The sequence below is a fragment of the Drosophila montana genome, unplaced genomic scaffold, assembly GCF_035044405.1.
Source record: "Drosophila montana isolate Dmon_TW-CO22-7 unplaced genomic scaffold, ASM3504440v1 contig_1498_1, whole genome shotgun sequence".
Lineage (NCBI taxonomy): Eukaryota > Metazoa > Arthropoda > Insecta > Diptera > Drosophilidae > Drosophila > Drosophila montana.
Genome location: NW_026996444.1, coordinates 30,113 through 54,227, shown reverse-complemented (window position 1 = coordinate 54,227; position 24,115 = coordinate 30,113). Strand labels below are relative to the sequence as shown.

At 38.4% G+C, this 24,115-nt stretch overlaps 1 protein-coding gene across 5 annotated transcripts in view; it reads right to left on the bottom strand.

Annotated features, from left to right (window-relative positions):
- Positions 1-24,115, bottom strand: part of LOC135432602 (calcium/calmodulin-dependent protein kinase kinase 2) — a 49,127-nt gene that overhangs the window by 10,832 nt on the left and 14,180 nt on the right. Inside the window, exons 2-4 of one of the 5 annotated variants that reach the window (XM_064688319.1) lie at positions 8,999-9,803; positions 8,739-8,911; positions 8,329-8,683 (exon numbers count right to left, since the gene is read on the bottom strand). The exons of 1 other annotated variant lie outside the window; for it this stretch is intronic. In XM_064688319.1, the coding sequence (XP_064544389.1) occupies positions 8,329-8,683; positions 8,739-8,911; positions 8,999-9,782 (1,312 nt within the window). In that variant the 5' untranslated portion in view covers positions 9,783-9,803. Of the gene's footprint in view, positions 1-8,328; positions 8,684-8,738; positions 9,804-24,115 lie in introns of those variants that run through there. 3 more of the 5 variants (XM_064688333.1, XM_064688312.1, XM_064688327.1) reach the window with 3 other exon arrangements.

Sequence of the window (24,115 nt, the reverse complement as noted above, 5' to 3'; positions counted from 1 at the left end):
TCGCAGTCCAGCTGGGTTGGCTAGGCCGACGAACTCCAGTTCGGTCACTTGGCCTACGATGCTGACACTGCGTCATATCGGCCAGAAGCCTCGTTGGAGATGCCCGTAATATGAGGCTCACACGAGAGGCAAGCTCAGCACTATTGCGGACACGGAAGTCTAGCTCTAAAAATCAATTGTCTTTAGTTTTAGTGTTGATTTTCATATACACCAGAGCGCGTCCGCCTGGTAGAATAAACTACTCGTTCCGTAATCGGTTCTATCTTTCATTATCAGCTAACGCGGATAAACAGTCGGTAACACCCCCGCTAACGCGAAGTATAAGTCTAATTTGTACTTGGTGTCAATGTAAAATCTTATATTTGTGGTATTCAACTTTCTACGGGCAAGACCGGGCAATATCTGCTAGTTACATATAAAGTAGAAGTTTATTTATGTATAAATTTATTAATTAATTGATAAGCTTTATCAATTAAATATGTAAGCGTTCTCTAACTGTTGTCTTGTTGCATTAAGTTGCACAAATATGGTGATGCATACATATGGGAATACAGAGTAGAAAAACTCGCGAAGTTACGCATACATATGTCGTGTTGTTGCGGATATCGGCAAATAAATGACCTTCAGTATTTGAGAGTGTATTATTGAAAGGTATCCAAGTGTATATTTAAGTTTTTCTCTATTTTAAAAAAAGTTTTTTTATTTAGCTTAATAATAAGTAAATGCTATAATTAAAGTAATATAAAAACCAATAAGAATGCTCTATTCGGGACTCTTGCAAATACTTTAAACTTTCTTCAACCAAAATCAGAAGCAGTTCACGCTCGCTTGCTCAAACTCTAGCAACAATATATACTTGATCTGCATAGATCAATTGAGAGAAATGTTCAAAAAACTAGATTTTTATATAGATTTTTTTTATCGCTTGAAAAAAAGGGGAAATTTATGGTTGATCGTAATTCGTGGGCACTAAAATGGCCTACGTACAATACTCTCTAGCTTTAATATATATATATATGGGGATATCGCGCTAATGTGGATGACGTTGTCAATAGCGATCATATTTCCTACTAGTTGCGGATGGAATCCCATGAGCATATAGTTTTTCAACATTAAGAACGTCATACAACGTGACGACTTTATAATCCTATCAGGACTCTGCGAAGCACGCAACACTTTCACCGCCCCTTAGAAGCAGAATCTCCCACTGTGATGGAACCATAAAATACACACACTTCTGGCCTAGAAACGTGGTTAGTAATTAAATTCAATAATTCAATCCTTTTGAAAGATTTCAAAAAATTAATGTTTCATATCCCAAATTATGAATTATGGTTTCGTGATTTATTTGAAAAGAGTAAAATTAAAGAAAAGAAAGTGTGCTCTAATAACACTAACCATACAATGCATAGATATACCAAACAGCCGAATAATCAAAACACGATAAATGACAACAAGGGAACCCCTTGCAATCGAGCGACAAATGCAGTTCATCTGTTTTAATTGACTGTTCACACATTTTAAAGAAAATATCTCTGTCTCACGACAAACGAACACATTTGTGTGCGGAATCACAAAACTTAAAATCTTGTCAAATTTGATTTGACACATACCAACGTTCAGGTGCCCTTACCAACGACAAGCATGGCAAATAGCCATTTTACACATGGACTGGCCAAGCCCTTTAATAATTTCGCATAATTGCTCACTCGAAAGAGAAGACATACTCGCAGTGCCTTCATTGATATCATATTACCGAAATAAATTTTTGTGTGTGTGTGCACAAGTAGCAAGGCGGTATTTTTTTCGCAATTCGTCGACCAGCCGACGATGAATTACCCTTGCAAAAATAAAAATTAGTTTTTGTTTTTATTTTAAACAAAAAATGTCAACAAGGGAAACAAAATAAATATCATATAAAATATAAATATTTCATTTAGGTAATTTAAGTTTTTATTAAATAATAATATTGCTGATATACAAACTGTAACTGGTATTTCACCATCAACCAGACCTACTATACCTTTCAGAAAATCACATAAAAATAATGATGAGCTGCCATCCACTTCCAATCATCTGATTTAGCCTTACATCAAACTCTTCGGTAAGACCTCAGGTTGATAATGGGCCCACATATAAAAGTTTCTGCCTCATTTTATACAAATGATAATACGGTATAATTCTTGATTGCATTTCAAGCAGACCGCTTTAGCCAGTTTTCGGTAAATAAGATCAAATGATGTTATTGCAAGGTACTATGCTAACCTGCTTATCAAAATTCTTGATCCCATGAAGCAGTCTACTGTAGTCAATAATATTACTCCTCATTATGACCATTATAGTGTTGAGAATTGGAACGCCAACAGCGCAAACTCCACGGCTCATACAATTTAGTTTTTTGTTAATGGTCGACAAACGGAAATCAACACAAGTATTTAATAGTTTAGAATAGAAAAGGTAAAAACTAAAAGCCAAACCAGAATACAAATATTTATATTTTCATCACCGACACGATGGACCGGCCAGCTGTGCCCCTTTTCACAGCTAAATTTGTAAGTGACGTTATTAGAGTCTACTGCTAAGATGAAATGTATTGGTAGTGACAAAAGATTTCTTACATTAAAATTAAAATAATCTTAAGTAACAATAGTATTTTAGAATGTAACTAAGTTAAAAAAGAACGAGAAAAAAAGGTATGAAAAATATAAAGGCTTTAATGTTAAGTTGATAGAGGTAGTGATATGAAACCACCGGCAATCTATGCCACTACTCATAGCTGGAAATGGTCAGTGAGTTCTCTAAGATATCCTGATAGCAACGAGAGAGAGTTCAATGGAGATCATGATGTACAATCTATTATGATCATTGCATAATACACGACGTGTGTTGTGTAATGTGTAGTCTGTAGTACGTAGGTAGAATTATTTGGAGGGAGCAGAGAATTGAAGAGAAGGAGAATTAATGAGTGCAATAATTACCTTATGTAGGAAGACAACGCCGAGGATTGTCCTACGGTTGGCTAAAGAGGGAAGATTCAGTAGTAGTAGCCTACTGGAATATGGTGGTAACCGAAGATTGGGATCCCAGCTTAAGCTTCGTAAGGCAAAAAGTAGAAGGGATCGTTAAACTCCTTAGACCAATAAACCCAAGAACACCTTTGGCTTCAGTAATAATGGTAGCAATTTGCAGATTGAAGAGCCTACAATCAAAAAACCCCTAGGTCCTTATTATTGTTTTCGATTGTATAGCGATTAAAGGTCATAAACATACAGTTTGCACAATTTAATTCAAATCATCTTTCAGTTAGTAGTGATGTAAGAAAGCATAATTTTAGAAGGTTGGTCGCAGTTGAAAGATTCTTTTCGCACCCATGTTGTGCAGGGGAGACAACTGCTTTGCAAACATGCGACAAAGTCAAAGTTATCAATTTTTCAAATAATTTAGAGACACCGGACAGTTTAGAAATCCCCCTGTAATTTGTTGAAGCAGACTTTCAATCTTTCGATATAAGATTCTTTCCAAAGAGATGGAAAGACAGAAGATTCATGGCATAGATTAAATTCCTTTAGATATGGTTTGAATAAGGGAAAATAGGACACTTCTCCAGTAGAAAACTAGGAATATTGTCAGGCCCAGGAGAATAAGAATATTTAAAAGAGTTAATAGGGAAACAGGGAAAGGAGGGAGGAATGGGAAATAACATAACATAAGAGTGAGACATGTTATTGGGGCGAAGAGAGGAGTAAGTTGACTCATTGCCTTATCCATACCGCGAGAAAAAGAGGATGGCAAAATTTAAGTTTTACGCTTCAAGTTCTCAATATTATAAAACTTACTCAGATTTTGAGTAATTTGCCTTTCGCAACGAGTTAGATTATTCTTTTTATAGCATTGACAATTCATAAAAACGAAGTTTGACTTGGCTATGGAGTATTTAGACAAGTTAACAGTCAACCCAGACTTATTAAACTGGGTTTGAACCGGGAATACAATCATCTAAAAAGGAATTAAGGGTGTTATAAAAAAAATTTGGATCAGTATTCAACTCAACCACGTCATATAAGAAAAACCAATTAGTTGCATGAATACGTTGATTGGGTAAGGAAAAGTTTCCTTTGCGAAAGTAACGGCGGAGCTTGTTGGGCACTGAGGATTATGATTACAATTGAGCATTGCAATCGCCAAAGTAGGATGTTATGAATCCTCAGGAAAAGATAGAGGAGGGGACCTGGACACATTGGCATTAAGGTAATTGTTCACAAATACAAGATAAAGTGTTTTATTCAAATGATTAGAAATTGAATTGATTTGAAACAACGAAAAACCTAGCAAGCACAGTCATGCTGTGCTGAAGGTATAAGGTAATTACTGACCAAGATATCAGAAAGTAATTATCAGGCTCATTACTAGAAGCTTCTTTGATACAAGTTATATGATTCAAGTAATCTTGAATTTCAGAAAAAGGCGGAATATAGGAGCAGGTGATATAAATAGCACATGGAGGGAAAGTAACTTTAACTGAGACAATCTCAGCATCAGTAGGCGCAGCAAAACAAGAAGGTTCCGAATTGTTAAAGGCTTTAACGGCGATTAATACATCACCACCTCAAGTCGGCCGTTCTTTTCTATGTACAATGAAATCCTGCACAATCAAATATCGTTGAATTTAAGCATGTTTCAGATAATGCGATTATATCCGAATCAAGAGAAGTGCTAGCTATAAAAAGATTTTTAAGTTAAGAAGTAAGGCCTCTGACATTCTGATACCGAATAGAGAAAAGATCTGAAGACAAATTTATTTTTTTTATCGAAGGGGCCTGAAGGTTGACCGAGAAAAGCTAACTTCGCTTTTTAGGGTTAACCTCGTGAACAATCATGTGAGGGGGGCAAAATTTTGGGATCACAAATAATTGGGAAGGAATCATGAGAAACATTTTTTTTTCACAAGGAGTGGTGAAATTGAATTTCGATGTAGATCTATTAGCAGAAGATCTGCTAGCAATATGGCAGCCACTGGCTCGCAAGTAATGCCAGACAAAGACAGGGCACAAAAATTTGTTTGCGACGGGCAACAACAGTCAAAAGGCGGGGCTGATAATGCGGACGGAAACTGAACTGCAATTTCGCTGACCGAAGCAGGTTTCAAGATGGGGTCTAAAGAGATTATTGAAATTAGGATTATCGCTTGGAAAAGGCGATAAAAACAACATTAGGAATAAATCAAAGTTGTGAGGCACAGATAAAAGTGGCGAAAGTCTTTGGGCATAAGTTGAGGACAAAATCCAAAATTTAGGTTTCTTCACCCGTCACCAACTAATTTTTATGTAGTGCGAAACAAACTTCTGCTCAAGGATATTAGAATTTCCGGATTTTTACTCAGCAAACAGATACGTGGCGGATTTGCTGTGTTTATAAAGTAATGCCAGACGTTTCATTTACACGATTTTAAGGTCTAGTGTCGAAGTAGTAGTACAGGCGATCAACTGTCCCCCAAATTGTCACTTTTGCTTTCTTGTGTCCGAAAGCTTTCCCAGTCTCTTCAACGAGTTTGGTCCCAAGTTCCTGGTCGCTGGCGACTGGAACGCTCACATGGAACTGTGGGGAGCCAGGAGATCCACTCAAAACGGTCTCATATATGATAACTTTTTAGCCATTTAAACTCACAGGATCATATTGAAAATGCAGCTTACCTATGTAAAATTTATGATGCTGCCGCATTTTCATTGCTAGGCCAACAACCTTGCAGTGCGAGAACACTGGCAATAAACTGGAAGTCCACCTAAGGCACTTTAAAGCCCTGAGATACTGGAGTCAGTGAGGCAATCCTTTAAACGAGCAGGAATTTCAGAGAGCAAGTGATGTACTCAGTAAGTTTCTTGCTGAGAATTGAAGCTCCGGAATTGAACCTGACTTGGATAGAGGTTTCTCCATCAGACTATTTACAAAATTGCTAACACCTGGTGCATATCTAATACAGAGATAGAGAGGAATTTACTTTTTGCATGCGACGATTCTTACGCATGTCAACTTGACCCCGCCCAAAAATTTTGCTGTTACATATGGTTTCTTGAAAACAGATCCCGATAGTCTATTCCAAATCACACCCATTTCCATGCCTGAGGTTCGTCTTCAAATACGACGGCTTTAACCCACAAAGGATCCAGGCTAAATTCATAACAGAATTCTGAAGGCTTTTGCTGATTCCAGTTTTTGGTACTCCTCTTTAATTGCATGTTTCGCTTTTTGCACTCCCGTCCAAATGGAAGTGTGCAGTTATTGTAATGACATTAAAGAAACGCAAGGATACGCATTTTTCGGAATAATATCGCCGTATTAGCCAACGGCTAACATTTTCGAAAATAATCGAGGGGATATATTATTTGCTAGATTATTGAGAGTCAGTGCAATTGGTAACGCATCGATTTGGATATCCTGTCACGGAAGGCCATAACAGGTCCATCGCATTTACAGCCATATTTTGGATGCCCTTGAATGCGACAAATACTATTCTGCTATCTTTTCGGACATTCGGCGTTTGATCGAGTATAGCATGATAATCTTTGCTCAATTTTCAAACTATAGTCTCTCTCCCTGGTACGGAATTTACTCTGATGTATTCCCTTCTAGAAGGTCGGAACTTTATGGAAGGCCTGAGAAATACAAGATCTAATATCCCATCATAGCGACCGACGCAGACTCCACGGCATTTATAGCATCGAACCACATAGCTAGTGCGGTGTTTAACACGATGAAACATAGCTGTTCACGGTAATAAAAGCCAACACCGCACGTTTTCGCTGAAGCAGGTTCGCTTATTTAGTGCTCCCGTAAATTAAAGAATCCGCTATCTTCGTTAAATTTTGTATAGGACACTTGTATTAAATACGCACATACGTCAAGCCATTTCAATTTCAAGCGAAAAAGCATTCCAGAAGCACAGTCTTATAAGTCTTATAAGAACAAAATCTCGTTAAACTTTGGGTAATGCAATCTGGGTTACTGCCTGTCAAACCAATCTCGAGCGGATAGAGTCGTCAAAGGGCGTAATTTTAAAAAGGATTTAAGGTATGTGCGAATTCGTACTCTCTACAACGATCTGGGACTGCAGAAACATTGCGGAACCAATTGTATGAAACTTTGCCCAAAATCCACACCATCTGGGTAGAAACTCAAGGATTTTTGGGCTATCTTATTTTCAAAGTTTTACATAACGCGATTTTGGAAATCACACGCGCAACCCACAGTTATAAGAAATGTGCGGAACACGGCTGTATGAAACTTTTTGTTTACTACCGAATTGTATTCAAACTAAATTTGTATAAATTAATTTAAGATGTATTGCACAAGACCCATCGGACTTGGATGAAAACGGATAGAAGTCAATGGTGTTATGAACGAAAGAGTATTTTTAAGATTTAAGATTCGCCAATCTTTTGGCTTTTGATTCTATAATTGAAGTTCATCTCATCCACTTATTTGAAGCAAAAATTGTAAACTAGGCAGGCCAGGACACAGCCGCTACTATAGATAAAACTGTTCGTTTCAGTAAAACTGCCGAAACTGAATCTGAAATTGTTACGTTAGATACCTTATTTGGTGAAAATGCTCGATAAGACGAGTTTTTGGGAAAATTCACTTGCAAGACTTATTAAATACACGTTTGAGCGATTTTGAAAACCTGCAAATACAAAAATTTTGCGAAAAACTGTTATATCAAACTTTTTTTAAGCCTCCCTCGTCCCCAAACTCGTTTTCAAACAACTAGCTCAAAATTCATTTGAGAAGCTGTAAAACCATATTTCGTGCGTGCAAGACTCACTATCACGAAGAGCACGGTAACTGAAATCATCAATGTAGTAAACTATCTGCTTTCAACACTGACAATGTCTGAATGTATCAATGTATCAATTTACAATGCAACAGCTAGAAAAGCAAAAAAAATAACAACTCCGAGTTTATCCTGCAGTCTTACATCTTATGTTTTCTTATTATAAAAAATAACATTTTTGAAAAATTGAAAGTTTTTTCTCAAAGAGCTAGAGAAAATTCCCTTTTTGCAAGCAATCGATATCGAAATACTGTTTTTTTGAGCTTCCTCTTAGATTTTATCCGCTATAGTAACTAAATTTGACTTGCAAATTCTCGTTAAGTATATACAGATCGAGTATATATCTTTGCTACAAGTTGGCCGTCTGGTGGAATAAGGTACAGAGCATATGACAGAATAAATTAATATTCTTAAATTAAATATTTTCTTAATTGGTATACAATCTTAACTAAGCCGAATATGAATGTTTATTCTTAATGTTACTAAAAAATCATACTTACAATATTCTAATCCTAGTAAACAGTCTCGAAACACACTCCACGCCCGCTCCTCTGATAATGGCTTTTCAGTAGGTATTGAAAGAACTTCTCCTTTTTTAACTAACTCGAAAACCATATATAAAGAATCTTCCATTGGATCGTCTAGAACTTCTACTAATTTTACAACGTTAGGGTGGTCAAGTTTTTTTAAAACTGCTATTTCTCTATAAACCCGATCTAGCGGGGATGTTGTCTGTTTTGGGCCACGGCGCATGAACGCAGCCTGTCGTAGTAAACGCTTTTTAGAGAGAATCTTCATAGCATAATGAGTCGAATCTTCCTCAGAATAAGCCAACTTTACAAGTCCATATGAACCCTACCAACAAAATCTTTAATAAAATTCATTTGCCTAAAAATTACATTTTAATTACCTGGCCTATTTGATCCATCAGTTTATATTGATTAAGCTGAAGAAAACTTCCCGATTTCTCAATGGATATTCTACGTGATTCGCGTAAAGGAGGCCTGCGTCGAACTGACCGAGGACTACCGTACGGACTGGCATATGGACTGTATGGAACGTTTGGATAAATTGGTCGGGATTCTGCAGATTGAAATAATGTTGATGCAATATTTGGTCGCTGTGCTGGACGTTGACGTATTTCTCCAGCATACTTGCCAATGTTCTCACCTTGACAATGTTTCATTATGTCGGTGTTTGCGGCTATCAGTTGAAATTGGCTCTCGATAGACCGATGTTCTGTGATATTAGGAAAATGATGGTTATGCAAGTGTTGATCAATATTGTATAAGTCAAGTGATTGTGATTTCAAAAGTGATGGAAGATTTTGTTTTGAGCAGCACGTTTCACTTGATTTAGAAGGAATCGCAATCGTGCTTTGTGTACCGCTAGGAAGTATATATGATAACTCATTTCCGGAAATTGGACTAACCGAATTGGGGGGAAGTAAAGGCTTTCCGCGTTGAACTGTTACTAACTGAGAAGCACCACTTCCCTTCAAATCATAATTTTTATAAGTATCACAATCATGCTTTTCAACATTGTTACATTCAGTTTTTTCGGCGTTAATTTTTTGACAGTTCTGAGCTTTAAAATGTTGCATATTTAGTTGCGTAACTCCAGAACTTTTAGGAATTTCGGTATTCCTTGTGGAAAAAGGTCGAATTAAATCTGTAGAGTCAATGTGCATTTTTTCTAATTGATTGTCCAATAATAAAGTTAATCTTTTATTGGTCGTTTCGGAGTTTTCCTGCTCACAGCCTTTGATAGCATCGTTGTCGTCATCATCCCAAGAACAACTGACGGCACTTTCCCTATCGAATGAATGTTCATGTCCTTTTCTTATTGATTTCTCAGCAGTTTCCAAAACTTTTCCCGGATCTAAGACATTGGTAGAGGCTGCATTGGTGATATTTAAATCCGACATAATGTGACTATGTGCGCATATTTGCATCTGTGACCAGCGTGTTCAAATCTGAAAAATTAAATAAATTATATATTTAACATACACAATGAATATATATAGACACTATATAAAACTGTTTGTCCTGACTGACTGACTGATTGGTGATCAACGTACGACGCAAACCGTAAAAGCTAGGAAGCTGAAATTTTCACTGTAGTTATCTTATGTGATGAAGGTGCACGTTAAAAAAATCGCGAAAAAGGGTTTTATGAAACTTTTTTGTTTATCTTCCGATAGGCCTCAAGATATAACGAACAAGTAAAAGGTTCAAGTCGGGAGCTCCCGACTAGGGGATACCCTGAACCCTCTTATTCCAATCCCAAATGCAGATCGCACAACGCGCTCGTTTGCTTTAGTAGTAATAAAGGTAGATTCAAAAAAAAAAAAAAAATTCCCTTGATAGAGAAGTTCTTGGAATTTGCGCTTGTTGCCCCAAACACGAGGCCAGCAATAACATGCTTTATTTAATAACTTCTGTATTTCTTGTTGAAATTTTTTACATCTTATTGTACTATAGAATATTCGTGTATTATCAAAAAGTCAATTGCATTTAAATTGTGACTTATATTGGTGGGCAGCACAAATTGGTGTTTTAACTTGATTTATAGCTATGAGGTAGTAACGGGGAGGTGTTGATAGCTATTAAATGAAAGATACCTGATTTATATATACTATTCTAGAAGCTATATGTCAGGTTTGGTACTCTAGCTCTTATTATATACCAAAATTGGTCAAAAAACAGAATTTCGATACCGTTTTTTATCGATTACTTAGAAACGGGCCAAGTTATCGAATATCGGAAACAAACTCGATCTGCGCATGGACTAGGAGGACCTGCAGCTAAAATTTCTCTAGTTCTTATACATACCTCGCGTTCATACATACGGACGGACGGACAGTCAGACGAACATTGCTAGATCGACTCGGCTATTGATGCTGATCAAGAATATATATACTTTAGAGGGTTGGAGATGCTTCTTTCTGCCTGTTACATACATTTGCAGAAATAAATAATACCCCTTTTACCCATTTTCAATGGGTTCAGGGTAAACAAATTATATAAGACGTTTTTCACATTTTTCGCAAAATCAAAGCTGGAAAATGTGGGTCAAATATGCAGCTTTAAGATTCTTCTGATTGGCCTCAAACTTACATTCAAAGCCCTAAAAAGAAACTTTATGAATACGTGTTTCAGCTATTTTAAAAATTCCTTTCAAGACTGTGTTAAATTATAAATTATAAAATTGGAATCAATCTTAGTCTTGTAGTGAAAATCTTGAAGACGAAAAAACTTTCCGTCATTGAGAATTTGACCCACATTTTCCATCCAAGAGAGGTTGATTTCGCAAAACACGAATGAAATAAATTTGAGGAGCATTTCACACATTTCAGAAAATTCAACCAAATCAAAGATTTGGTAGATGAAGTTTCGCGTTCAAATTCATTCCCAAAGATCTTATGAAAAATAAACTGAAAAGTGATTCCCTAATTTTAATGAATAGGTGTTCCAGGTAATTTGGAAATTTCACTCGCAGCTGTGGATAATTGGTGGACAAAATGAGACAGTATTGTTTAATATGATATCCGCCTTAAGCTCATTTTCAAAGATTTTAACTTGAAATTGTTTCGCAAAATCCACCTCTGTTGGAGGGAAAATACGGTTGATTTTCAAAGATTTTAACTTGAAATTGTTTCGCAAAATCCACCTCTGTTGGATGGAAAATACGGTTCAAATGTATAATTAATGAAAGTGTATTTTTCGGTTTTAAGATGGGCATAGAATTCAACTTTTGGATCTTTATTCGTTGCATTTAAAACATATTTTTGTATAGCGCTGAGTTCAAGATAGTAAGAGTATATTTATGTTTTCCATTGGGTAAAAGAGTTATTTCCAAAAATTAAACACAAAACTTGACACTTGGGGAATACCGGGATGATTTATAATATGTTCATTAGAATTCATTTTAAAATATCGACTACTGCTCCGAATTGGCAACTTGAACGAAGATTTTTGCAACGCAAGACTTAACTTTACGACAATTGCCAACAGACTGACCTTGACTCTACGAAGCGTGCTGTTTTCGTAAACCAAATTGAATACAGTGGCAGTGCCGTTCATTTAATTGTATGTATCGGCAGCTAAGTGTTGCCACCATCGTTATTATCATTATCCGTGCCGGATGATAAGAGTTCCTCATTTTCAGCGATAAAATACCACAGCTTAATATACCCATCGCTGGTTGCTGTGACACCTGATTCCTCGTCGTTTATAGCAGCTTAATTAAACCAACCGTTCCGCGAAAAAGTCTGGCTCCAGTTTGAAGAGTAATCCCAAAAGATGTTTATGAAAGTTTCACCAGGCAAGTTTTACTTCAGACGTAAACAGGGAGGATTTTTTCGTCAAACAGCTGCATCAGCATAGCTCCTTTACCCTGCTTAGACACGTTTGTGTGCAACTCGATAGGCGCACCTCTTGCGGTAATGTGTAAGATGGGCTTACTTGTAAGATAATTTTTCAGCATTTGTATCGTCGTCTTTCTTTGAGATATTATTAAAAAATCCTGTAAAAAGCAGGAACGATAGAACGATAGTTTTTGATACTTGCGAAATATCTCACTGCACTTCTTCCAAGACAAATCTCACAATTTCACACGAACTACCGAGGAATGAAATACGTTTTCCATGAATTCTTCAGCTGTAGTGGCATCGACTATCATATCATTCAAATAGAGTTGCTTTATGTTCTCATTTACATGACTCTGGAAAATGTAATTTACCAAACGTATAAAGGCTGCAGCAATGTTCCGGAAACCAAATGATGCTTTGGTGAATTCAAAAAGACATTCTCGTGTCACGAATGCAGTGTAAGCTCAACTGCTTCTCGCAAAGGTAACATGGAAAATCCATTTACCAACCCTATGATCGTAAAAAATTCGGCAGCTTGTAAGAACATGTTCAGTCGATGGAACAAGAAAACAATCCGAAAGCACAATGCGGTTTAGCTTCTGATATTCCACACTCTGTCAAAATGTGATATGTTTTCCTTACCACGACAACTTTACTAGCAACATATGAAGACAAATTTTCGATCAATGATTTGCTCAAGCCGTTGTTCGCCCTGTTTCCTTCCGGCTTCGGCTTTTTCGATCAATAGCCGACTTCAGCTCTATTGGAAACTCTTTATCTACTGCAGGCGACTGGTATCTGCTCTAAATCAATTTTTAGTCGGTTTTCAGAAATTTGAACGGATATATCTAGTGGATATTCATCTGTCGACAATTGATTGGTTTTACCCATTCGATTCGCATTACATTAGCAATTAACCACTGCAATAAAATTGTGATCTGTCTGCATGTGATCAACAAAAACAGAACAATATATTTTAATTATTCATTCACACTTTTAAATTTGAATCATAAGTTTTACAACTAAATAATTTTGAATTGAGAGAATTATTATTATTGTGCCGTAATTTTTAAGATTTCAGAGAAATTTTTTATATTTTGTCTCACCTCTATATTTAAAAATATTACATGGAAATTATAGAGAGACGCCTAAAATACAACTATTTCGTCAACCTACCCGATGTCGCCATTTGAATTTTACTGATAAAAGTCGGCATGCGCCTTGCGCCCGACACAACTTGACTTGGTTCAGTGGAATGTTCTAGGTTAGTGGAGGTAATCTGAAGAAACTTATGACAGGTACTGCACTGATATTATCTAAGGCTACGTAGGCCAACGACACGGCTGTCGCCAATCCCTGCAATCTGCAAAAGATGCCGTGCAAGACTGGCTGCCAGAGGCCGAAATCTGCACAGTCGATTGTAATATCACACTCAATTGTAAACATCTACGTATGTCACGTTTACGCTGTGCGCCGACAGCTACAGACGATGGTATAATAAAATATCGGAAAATGCATTCGAAAGTGCATTCTTCAGAGACAGGCAGAAGAAACGTTTCAATTTTAATTGCGTCGGCCCAGTCGTACAAATGCTGAAAAGGTCACAGAATAAGTCCTATAAAACCTATAAAATATTAAAACTCATCAGTATTAGTAATTTAATTACAAGATTTAATATTGGCAATCCAAGTCTATCTGACCTAATAATATGGTGTGAAAAGCTGATTTTGGCATTTAGAGGCACCAAAGCTGCTTTATTGGCTCAACTGGATGCTGTATTACTATCTGCAAGTGCCTCAAATTTCCATTTAGAAGCAGTGAACACTAATAAAGATTTGACAAGAGCAACATCATTCAGATCACGGTAATCACAAGCTGCGAGGCCGTTTAAGTGCCATTCGTTAGCTATGGCGGGGGGTTCAGCGGCAATGGCCGTCTTTGTTACAGAGGCAATCGAGAGATGCATAGATACCTTTGGTTGTAACGCACTGAGAGAGAACGTTCTCTTTGATTTATATTGCCATTTTTTCTTTAGGGGACACGACCTCTAAATTCATCAGCAAAGGTAGCACCGGCAGTTATTTGAGACGCTGCTGAGCTCTAGATCTTTGTTGTGGGTTTAAGGTCGAGTAATCAAGTGTGGGATGACTGGGAGTATATAATTCTCTGTTTTTTATGGACTCTGCATCCCAAATGATTGGCTGAGTGTCCTTCGCCGCAATTAGCGCATGTTCAAATGTCGTTTTCTGTTAAAATGCACTCTGTTGATGAGTGATGATCGCCGCATTTAACACTTACTGGCCTTTTGGTGCAGTATGCTTTAGTGCGCCCAAAGATTGATGCGTCTGGAGATGAGTTGGCGGTGCGCTTGAAAAATGGAACAAGGGAGCCTCCTTGGCGGTTCCAATTAATTGTTCCTTTCAATATTTTGATGGGTTTGACCCTGGGTGGAACAGCTCGGCAGTAGGGTCCGGGTTTTGTAAACGCAGAATTGTTTCTACTAGTATTAGTAGGAATTGCATTGTATTTAGGTTGGCTTGCGCATGAGATGGTGCTTCAGGGATATGACACTCCACAAGAGCTAGCAGAATTCCCAAAAGTGGAGTTTGTGATGCAGTGGCTGTTAATGGTGCTGTTATAATTTAAGTATATACTGGTATTAGCTCTATTTACGTCGATGTGGATACTAGTTGAAGATAGATGGGCATTAGCAATTGTGGTGACAGCTGTGGGGTAAAAATTTGTAGTTGAGGGGCCTACGAAGTCTCCAATTTGACGAATTTCGTAAGTGAGTTAAAAATGTTTGGGTTGATTGGGCCAATACATATAGTTTCGTCGCCAATGTCTTCCTCTATATTGATTAGCATCAATAACCGAGTCGATCTTGCCATATCCGTCTGTTTGTCAGTCCGTCTCATAACTATAAGAGCTAGACATTTTGAGCACAGGTCACTGTACTGCCCGCGCAGTACGAGTTTATTTCCGCTGATCGATAACTTTCCCCGTTTTCAAGCAATCGATAAAAATCGATTTCAAAATCCTGTTTTTGAGCAAATCTCTCAGGTTTTAAGAGCTAGTCAACAAATTTGAAATGTAGCGTATAGTATAGTATATATATATATCAAGCACCTTTTATTTTGAAGCATCATTTTTAATGCAATTGTCTTGTTAAAAGTATTCGAATACTCTGTAGCATTAAAAGATGGCGAAAACTCAGTATCAAGAGTTAACAAACACAAAAATTATTAAACTCACCGTGTGCTTATATCGACACGTGTTTGCGGCATCTAGTGCAAGTGGCAAGAATGTTTGTATACATGTACACACACACACATTCCTGCGCGTGTTTCTTAAATTATATAAACAGCATTGCAATTGCGATTATTTTTTCTTCTTCTTTTTTCTCATAGAAAATACATTTTTGTTATGGCTGGCGAGTAGAGGCGGTGGCAGTAGCGTACGGTTGGTATGGGTTCTATATAAGAGTCCTATTGGCAGAACTATTTTATTTTTTTAATCATTTATATTACTTTGTAAAAGAGGTTTCAGGCTATCCCCTAGTAGCTCCCGATTACTTATAATTTATATAGTTTATTCAATATTGAGTGTTAGTCCGCGTTATTAATGCCTTTGAACCATTAGGTTTTGTTTTTGTAGTAACTGCATATCTGAAATTGTATTTATAATTTTGCTTAATATTAACCGACACCGTGCCGTCGGTACTGTTAATATGGGGCAATAATTCCTTTAATAAGTTAGCACCTGTTTGGTGTCGGCAAATTGTAATTAAAAATTATTTTTATGAATTTGCATGGGAGCACAGTGACAGACGTCTGCACTAGTCAAGCGACGAAAAGAGTGATATTCTCAGAGGTTTTTAAACTTGTCGAAGATAACATATTACATCTTACATCTAGAAGAAATTCTATCTTTTCTTATACCTACAAAAGGCCATTACTTTTTATTGGCCTGTGTTCACATTTAAGGAGATTTATTTAAGATTTTGGACTAATTGCAATGTTAGTGACATGTAACAAAGAAAATAACTAGTTTGAGTTATAAGAAATAGCTGTCTTTAATGCACTACAAAAATAAGTTAATAGAAGCACCTACATTAACTTTACATGACCCAAGAAATTAAACCTTTTTCCTACTTTTCAAAACAGCACAACGACAGCAAAACGTGCCTCTTAATAAAAGAACAATTATAATTCTCATCGCTTTATTGCAAAGTCTCCGACTGGCTCAAGGCAAACCGAGTGGACACATTTTTGTCCTCGACCCACCCAAACTGGATAATTGGCGCCCAACCGGGTTTAGCACCTACGCTATTAAATCGGCCAGTGAAAAAATTTTTTGGTTTTATGAAAATACAAGCGCATAAGGTAAGAGGTTTAAGTGCAAAAATACTGTGAACGCATAAAAACTATCAAAATTTTTTAGTGAAGTTTGAAGCGGATATAAAAAATAAAGTCAAATATATTTTTTTTCATATTGTTTTCTGAAAAAAAAATATACTTAATTGCTTAACAAATTATTGTCGATTATAACAAAAAAATAGAAATACCTTTTATAACCACATATAATAATGAAGTAATTTTATTTGTGCAAAATAAATCTTCTCTGTTCGTTAATTGTGTTTTATATTGATATCTGCCTATGAACGACGGCCCAGTCGTTGTGTGGTGTAGTGACAGTGAGCTAGAAGAACTAATAGAAGGTATACGTAAATTTAAGTTGTCTAGCGATAAAACACGGACGGACATGAACGGAGAACAGATTTCGACCATCATACAGGCCCTAGTGAACTCCGCGTTATCGGCACAATCCGCCCAAAATAAACGGGTCAATGAAGCTATGCAACAGGAATTCAAAAAGCAGTAAGACAAACTGACAAACAAAATTAGTGCCACACAATTAACCGCTCCAGAAATAAAAATATATGAAGATGTGAAAGTGATCCCAGGGGTGGTTTGTGATGAGTTGTTAGATGCGGTTAAATGCCTTCAAGAGTTTAGGCACGCTAAAAACATACGTGTCATGGCATCAGGCGGCTCAGGCTGCTTACAGCCTCTTTAGACCCTTCGATAGCAGTTCCAGACACGATCAAGCGATACTCATAATTAGGAGCAGGGTTAGGGAAAGGGCAAACACGGTCCTTTCTCAATTTAATACTGCATTAAACTTTGACGCTGTTATAAGTAGGTTGGATGCCACTTACAGCGATAAACGCGCCTTACACGTCATAGAGCAAAAACTGGGAACCCTAAGACAGGGAAACATGAACATTCAAGAAATACTATGATGAGGTCAAGAAAAAATTGACATTACTGACCAATAAAGGCACGATGACATACGATCCAGTACTGGCCATGGGTATAAGTGAAAAGTTTAGGTCTGATGCCCTAAGGGTATTCATATCAAGATTAAAAAGAAACTTGACAGATGTACTCTACTCTTCGAGACCACCTGATCTACCTTCAGCCTTAGCGATGGCAAAAGAGGTGGAATCGAACCGCGATAGGTATGCCTTTGCGGCAAACTTCGCGATGTCCTTAGAGGAAAAAACCAACAGACAGGATCAAAAGCCTCAGGCTAGGTCAGCCAGACAGCGGGAACAAAGGGGTGCAGCAGCCGCCTCTGGCTATACCAAAAGATCAGCCTACGCAAGGCAGGGTGGACAAGGAGGTACCCAGCAGACTCCTGCAAGCAACCAGAGGCCGGAGCACATGGACTTCGTTCTTAAAGGATCAGGGGCCCGCAAAAGGTGGTCAAGCTCGAAAAAGAGGTCAACGAACGAATGACAGGTCAAAGACGTCAAAGGGTGGACCACTTGTCACAAGATGACGGGTCCGCCGCCACAGACGACAAAGCTGCTTCCTCTGCAGCCACTGAAATTGCCGACGAGCAGGACATACATTTATCGTAAATTCCATTCATGCCTCCGATACAATCCGAGAAAAAGTTTATTTACCCACATTTGGGGTGACAGCTCCACTTTTCTCTTTAGTAGCTTACCCACATTTGACGGGTTAATTGGCCTCGACCTGTTAACACAGGTACAGGCAACACTCGATTTAAAGGATGGCAAAATAAATCTCAGCACTGGCTCAGAACAAATCTTGTAATATGAGTGCAAAGATGTTCATTTCACAAAATTAAAACACTTAGAGGTACCCCCCAATATCAAGGATAAATTTGAAAAAGTTCTAACTGCCAAGGCCAAGGTTTTTGCGAACCGAAAGGAGTCGCTGCCTTACAATATAGCTGTTATTGCCACAATTAGAACTACAAATGAGTCACTTATTTATACAAAGTTGTACTCATATCCTATGGGTGTAGCAGACTTCGTTGCCAAGGAGATGGAACAACTCTTTAAAGACGACATCATCAGAAAGTCAAGGTCACCTTACAACAACCCGTTGTGGGTTGGAGATAAAAAAGGCGTGGACGAGCTTGGGGAAAAAAAGAAAAGGTTAGTTGTGGACTTCAGGAAACTTAACGACCAAACGATAGCCGACAAGTACCCAATGCCGGACATATCCATGATTTTAGCAAATTTGGGTCGGGCAAAATATTTTACCACATTAGACTTGAAGTCTGGTTACCACCAGATAGTCTTGGCAGAAAAGCACCGTCAAAAGACTTCCTTTTCTGTGAAAGGAGAGAAGTAAGAATTCTGTCGACATCTTCCTCGGATTTGTCGTAACAGGAGAGGGTGCAAAAAATAACCCGAAAAGGTAAAAGCCATACAAGAGTATGCTGAGCCTTAGAATTTGTTCGCGGTAAGGTCCTTTTTGGGACTCGCCAGTTATTACAGATGCTTTGTAGAAGACTTTCTATCCATAGCGAGGCCGTTGTCCAATATTTTGTAAGGAGAAAATGGCTCCGTCAGCAAGCACCGATCCAGAAAAGTTCCGATTGAACTAAACGAAGCGCAAAGGCACTCATTTGAGAAGTTAAGAAACATTTTGGCGACGGAAGACGACATGTTACTTTACCCTGTCTCTATGGCGCCATTTGATTTAACAACAGACGCCTCAAGTCATGGCGTAGGAGCAGTTCTCTCTCAAAACGGTCGTCCGATAACAATGATCTCGAGGACTCTAAAAGATAGGAAAGTCAACTACGCGACGAACGAGCGAGAATTGCTTGCGATTGTCTGGGCCTTGGGAAAACTCCGCCACTACCTGTACGGAGAAAAAAAAAAAGAATAAGTCAGTGAGTTTTACGTAAGCATCTGCCATGATGGCTTAATCTCACGGTATTCGAAAATACAACGAGCCAAAACAATGCGTCGGACTAGCGCCCCTCCGGAACCCTGCTGGCACAGTGAACCTTTGCTAGCAATTGAATGCATGTTGGGCGGAACAATACATACTTGCATATGCGGTTTCGGAAAGAAACACTAATGCCAAGGTTAAGCGTTGGAAGGCGTTCATTGACGAACACAATGCTTAAGTCTTTTACAAGCCTAGCAAAGAGAACCACGTCGCTGACGCACTATCACGACAAGATTCAAATGCTCTAGAAAGTCTGTCTTAAAGGAGGTAGTAAGCCCAGATGTTGTAAATGCCTTACACTGCAGTTTTCATGTACTGGCACAAATCCAGAATGAGTTGATGATAGCATTCCCAGCCACCAAGTTCAGGTATTGTAAGAATCTCGATGCAGACATTTTTAGTAAAGACGAAATGCTTGAAATGACCACAATGGAGCACAATCGTGCACATAGGGCAGCTCAGGAAAACATAAAACAAATTAGGGGCGAATATTATTTTATAAACATGGCCAAACTAACAAACGAGGCGGCCCTGAACTGCAAGGTTTGTGCAAAAGCCAAATATGACAGGCACCCTGGCAAGCAGCCCTTGGGTGAGCTTGACGAGCTTTTGCGTATCGACATATATTCGACTAACAAGAAATTTTTCCTCACCTGCTTAGACAAATTCTCAAAATTCGCCTTTGTACAACCAATAGCACCGCGAACAATTGAGGATGTAAATGTTGCACTCTTACAACTAATGAACATCTTCCCACACGCTAGATCCGTGTACTGCGACAATAAACCAGCACTGAACTCGGAAACTATTCGAACGTTTCAAACCATTTTGACGTTTCCATAAGTAACGCACAACCCTTGCACAGCACGTCCAACGAGCAAGTAGAGCGCTTCCACTCTACGCTGAGCGAGTTAGCAAGAGGCCTAGGAATCCACAACGGGAGTGCCAACACGGTAGAACTTATTCTAAGAGCCACCGTGCTATACAACGGCGCTATACATTCCGTTACAAATAAAAAACCCATTGACATAGTTCATTCTGCCACTGCTGAAGTACAACAGGCGGTAAAAAACAGGTTGCAGAAGGTACAGTTAATCCATCGTAGTCGGGTTAACGAGAATAGACAGGGAAGGTCCTTCGATGTAGGAGAAAAAGTCCTTGTAAAGAGCAACAAAAGGCTTGGAAACAAGCTAACCCCCCTGTACGTTAAGGAAAGGGTCGAAGCGGACCTGGGGACATCGGTCCTAATTAAGGGGAGAGTAGTCCATAAGGTCAATATTAAACAAGTACCGCACGCGCGTTCTTACCCCAACTTCGTTCAATTTCAGGATAACACTTCTACTACTGCTATGTGTAGCTTTGGCTCACGCTCGGATCTCGGACTATTCACATTCTGAATATATTCCAATCGTGGATGGAGAGGTGGTTATTTGGAGGCAGTGCGGGTATTTGAGGCACACCGTCAACCTGTCAGAGTATTCGTCTATGCTCACAGAGACTAGTAAGATGATCACATTATTTCTCCAATCACACATGCATAAATTGTTAGATACAGACACAGAACACATAAAGACACTTTTATACGCTTTAAGAGTCCATCACAGGAATGCAAGAAGTATAGATTTCATTGGCACGGGTTTAAAAGTTGTGGCCGGGACACCAGATGCAAGGGACTTAGACCAGATTAGATCCATAGAGAGCCGATTATTAGACTCTAACAATAGGCAAATTGTCATTAATTCAGAAACACAAAATCAAATAAATAATATAACAAACACCGTTAACGAACTTTTAAGATATACCGAAAAAGAGGAAATAGACTCAGGTCACCTCTCCGAACTGTTATTAACAAGAAATAGAATTCTGATCACAGAACAGCCGGAGATTTCTCTCTCTTCAGTATATGCGTATAATTGATTGCATCTTATAAATTAATAATATTAATATCTCTTATTTTATTATATCTTTACAGAACATACATATATAGGATATATAACAACACAATAACCGGGCAAAAGAATACTGCCGGAAGCGGTGGCCAAAAGCCACCCGAACATCACGAATAAATGTGAGTTTATATTCTGCTTCTGTACAGATAGGGAACAAAGGACGCAAATAAATAAATATATACGTAGTATATATACGTATATATATAAGTGCCAGTGTGATTATATAGGTGGCATGAAACTATTTTACATCGTTTATTCTACCTTACCCTGCCTAAAGAGCTATCTGGGGCGATGGTAAAAAGGAATTTATATGTATATGTGTGTATCGTTCGTGCATGCGTTTGAAATCTAAGGTTTTATGCAACTCGCCGTGGCAATAGCTCTTAGACCGTTTCCCTACAGTTCATGATTAACTTAACCCTTTTAATCGAATCGGACAACTTACCGAGCTCTCTGGCCCCTGCCTTTGACCTGGGTCGAAAAAAAACGACCTTGGAGCGCACTTACTCTGGTGGACAATTCTCGCTATCGGCGTCATTTGCCTTTTGCCGCTCGTCTCTCCTGTTGCGCCGCGTAGGCCTTGCCGTGCCAAGGATCCCCGGCCCGGGAAAAATGTTGGTGGGTCTCGCTGGCGTTCTTTCGCCATGTGAATTTTTGTAATATTAAGATTTTTTTGTTTTTGCGTTTAATTAAAATATATATATATATATTTTTATTGGTTTTCACTGAGCACTAGTTACGGCTGCCTGGCAATTTGTATACATGTACAAATTTTATGCATGTTAAAATGTCCTCGCCGCAGGTTCATATGTTTTTTTTTCGTGAGTTTGATTTTAAATTGAAATTTTGTTGATGCCTCGAACGCGGGAATATTATTTTCCTTTTTGCTCAAAACTTTGAAAATCAGTTTAAGGTTTTTATGCCCAGCACGCCCGTTGCTGACCGCTAGCGAACTGACGAAAAGTCTAACTATATTCTGTACGTTTCGGCAGCAACATGATCGGTGCCGAATTTCGGCACACGCATACATCGAAAAGTAGTCACCGTTGCTGCCCATATGCACAGCTGCATCACTGCCCAACGGGCCAGTTGAAAGCCAAGGACATTAAGAAGGGCACTCGAATCGAATCGCAATCGCCCTTCTGCGTTTCCCCGCTCAGCGCAGTGGATCGAAAGACGGGCATTGCCACCCTCCAGTAACTTTGGCGCCACTGTGCTCTATTAACCCCCCGATACCCTGACCTAACAACAAAAATATATCGACGCTGCCGATAATATCAAACGCTTAACAACAAAAAGGATATCGATGCTGCCGATAATAACAAATGTAACAATTTATTTAATTTATAGTTCTGGGATGGCCATCAGCCATCAAGCCATCAGTAAAAAAATATATTTTGCATAACAAAAATCAAAAATAAAATAAAAAAATATACTTTGCAAGTAGTCGTCAAATTACTCTACATTAAGTGCTTCGTGTCATTCGTGGTTCTGAAATATTTATACTCTAAATAGTAAGGTCAAGTTCATGGGAATTTTAATTTGTCCTGATCGCTGTGCGCAAGCACAATACAAGTGTTCGAATTTGTGTCCATGAGTTGGGAATATAGAGAAATAAAACAGGAAATAATACAGAAATGGATGCGGAACAGTTACAGTCCTTTATTCAAGGGTCAATCAATTCAGTACTCATTAAACAAGAGCGTCGTTTAAAAGAACAATTCACATTTGAATTAAATTCAGTGAAAAACCAAGTGAGTGCGTTGAAAGTAACTGCCTCACAAGTCGAAGCTTATGAAAAAGTGACAATCAACAATCAAACATTAATTGCGAGGTGAGATTAAATATAGTAAAGTCAGTGCCAAGTTTCGAGGGTGTGCAAAGTGTATACGTGTCATGGAGGCAAGCTGCCTTAGATGCGTATAAAATTTTTAGACGCTACGATGGTAGCGAAAAAGCAACAAGCTAGTAAACCGCCAACAAGGTAGGCAAGGAAAGGGAAATAAAAGAAATCCGCACTATATAGGAAAACAAAGCCAGGGTAAGCCGCAACAAGGCGAGCAAAGCCCCAAGAGTAACGAAGAGACCAAGCAAAACCAGGTTCAGCCCATGGAAGTGGACCCTTCGGTAACGAACCTTAGGCAACCAAATAACTGGCAAAAAGCCTAGAACGCGTAAAATTTCGGCAAGTCCCAAGAAAGACAGAATACGTTAGAACATATATCTGGACAAAGGCGCCAGCGAGTCAATAATGTGACTCAGCGAAGCGCAGGTTCTGATGAACAGTATGCAAATGCAGCCACTGCTGCATTTCACAGAACTCGACAACGATCCTGATGCAGCTGATGGCAACGACATGTTGCATTTTTTAGGGATCGCTCTCAACTGCCGTTCATCGAACGACAGTTGGCTGGTAAAAAATTAAAAATTCTCATTGACACTGGTGCGGCGAAAAATTACGTAAGACCCGTAAAGGAGTTACAAAACGTAATGCCAGTTAGCACCCCATTCGCTGTGAACTCCATACATGGATCCAGCGAAATAAAAAATAAATGTTTAATGCAAATCTTCGGACAAACTGCCCCTTTCTTCATTTTAGACACCCTCAGTACCTTTGATGCCATCATAGGCTTCGATCTGCTAACGCAGGCGGTTGCTACATTGAACATGAAAAATAATAACA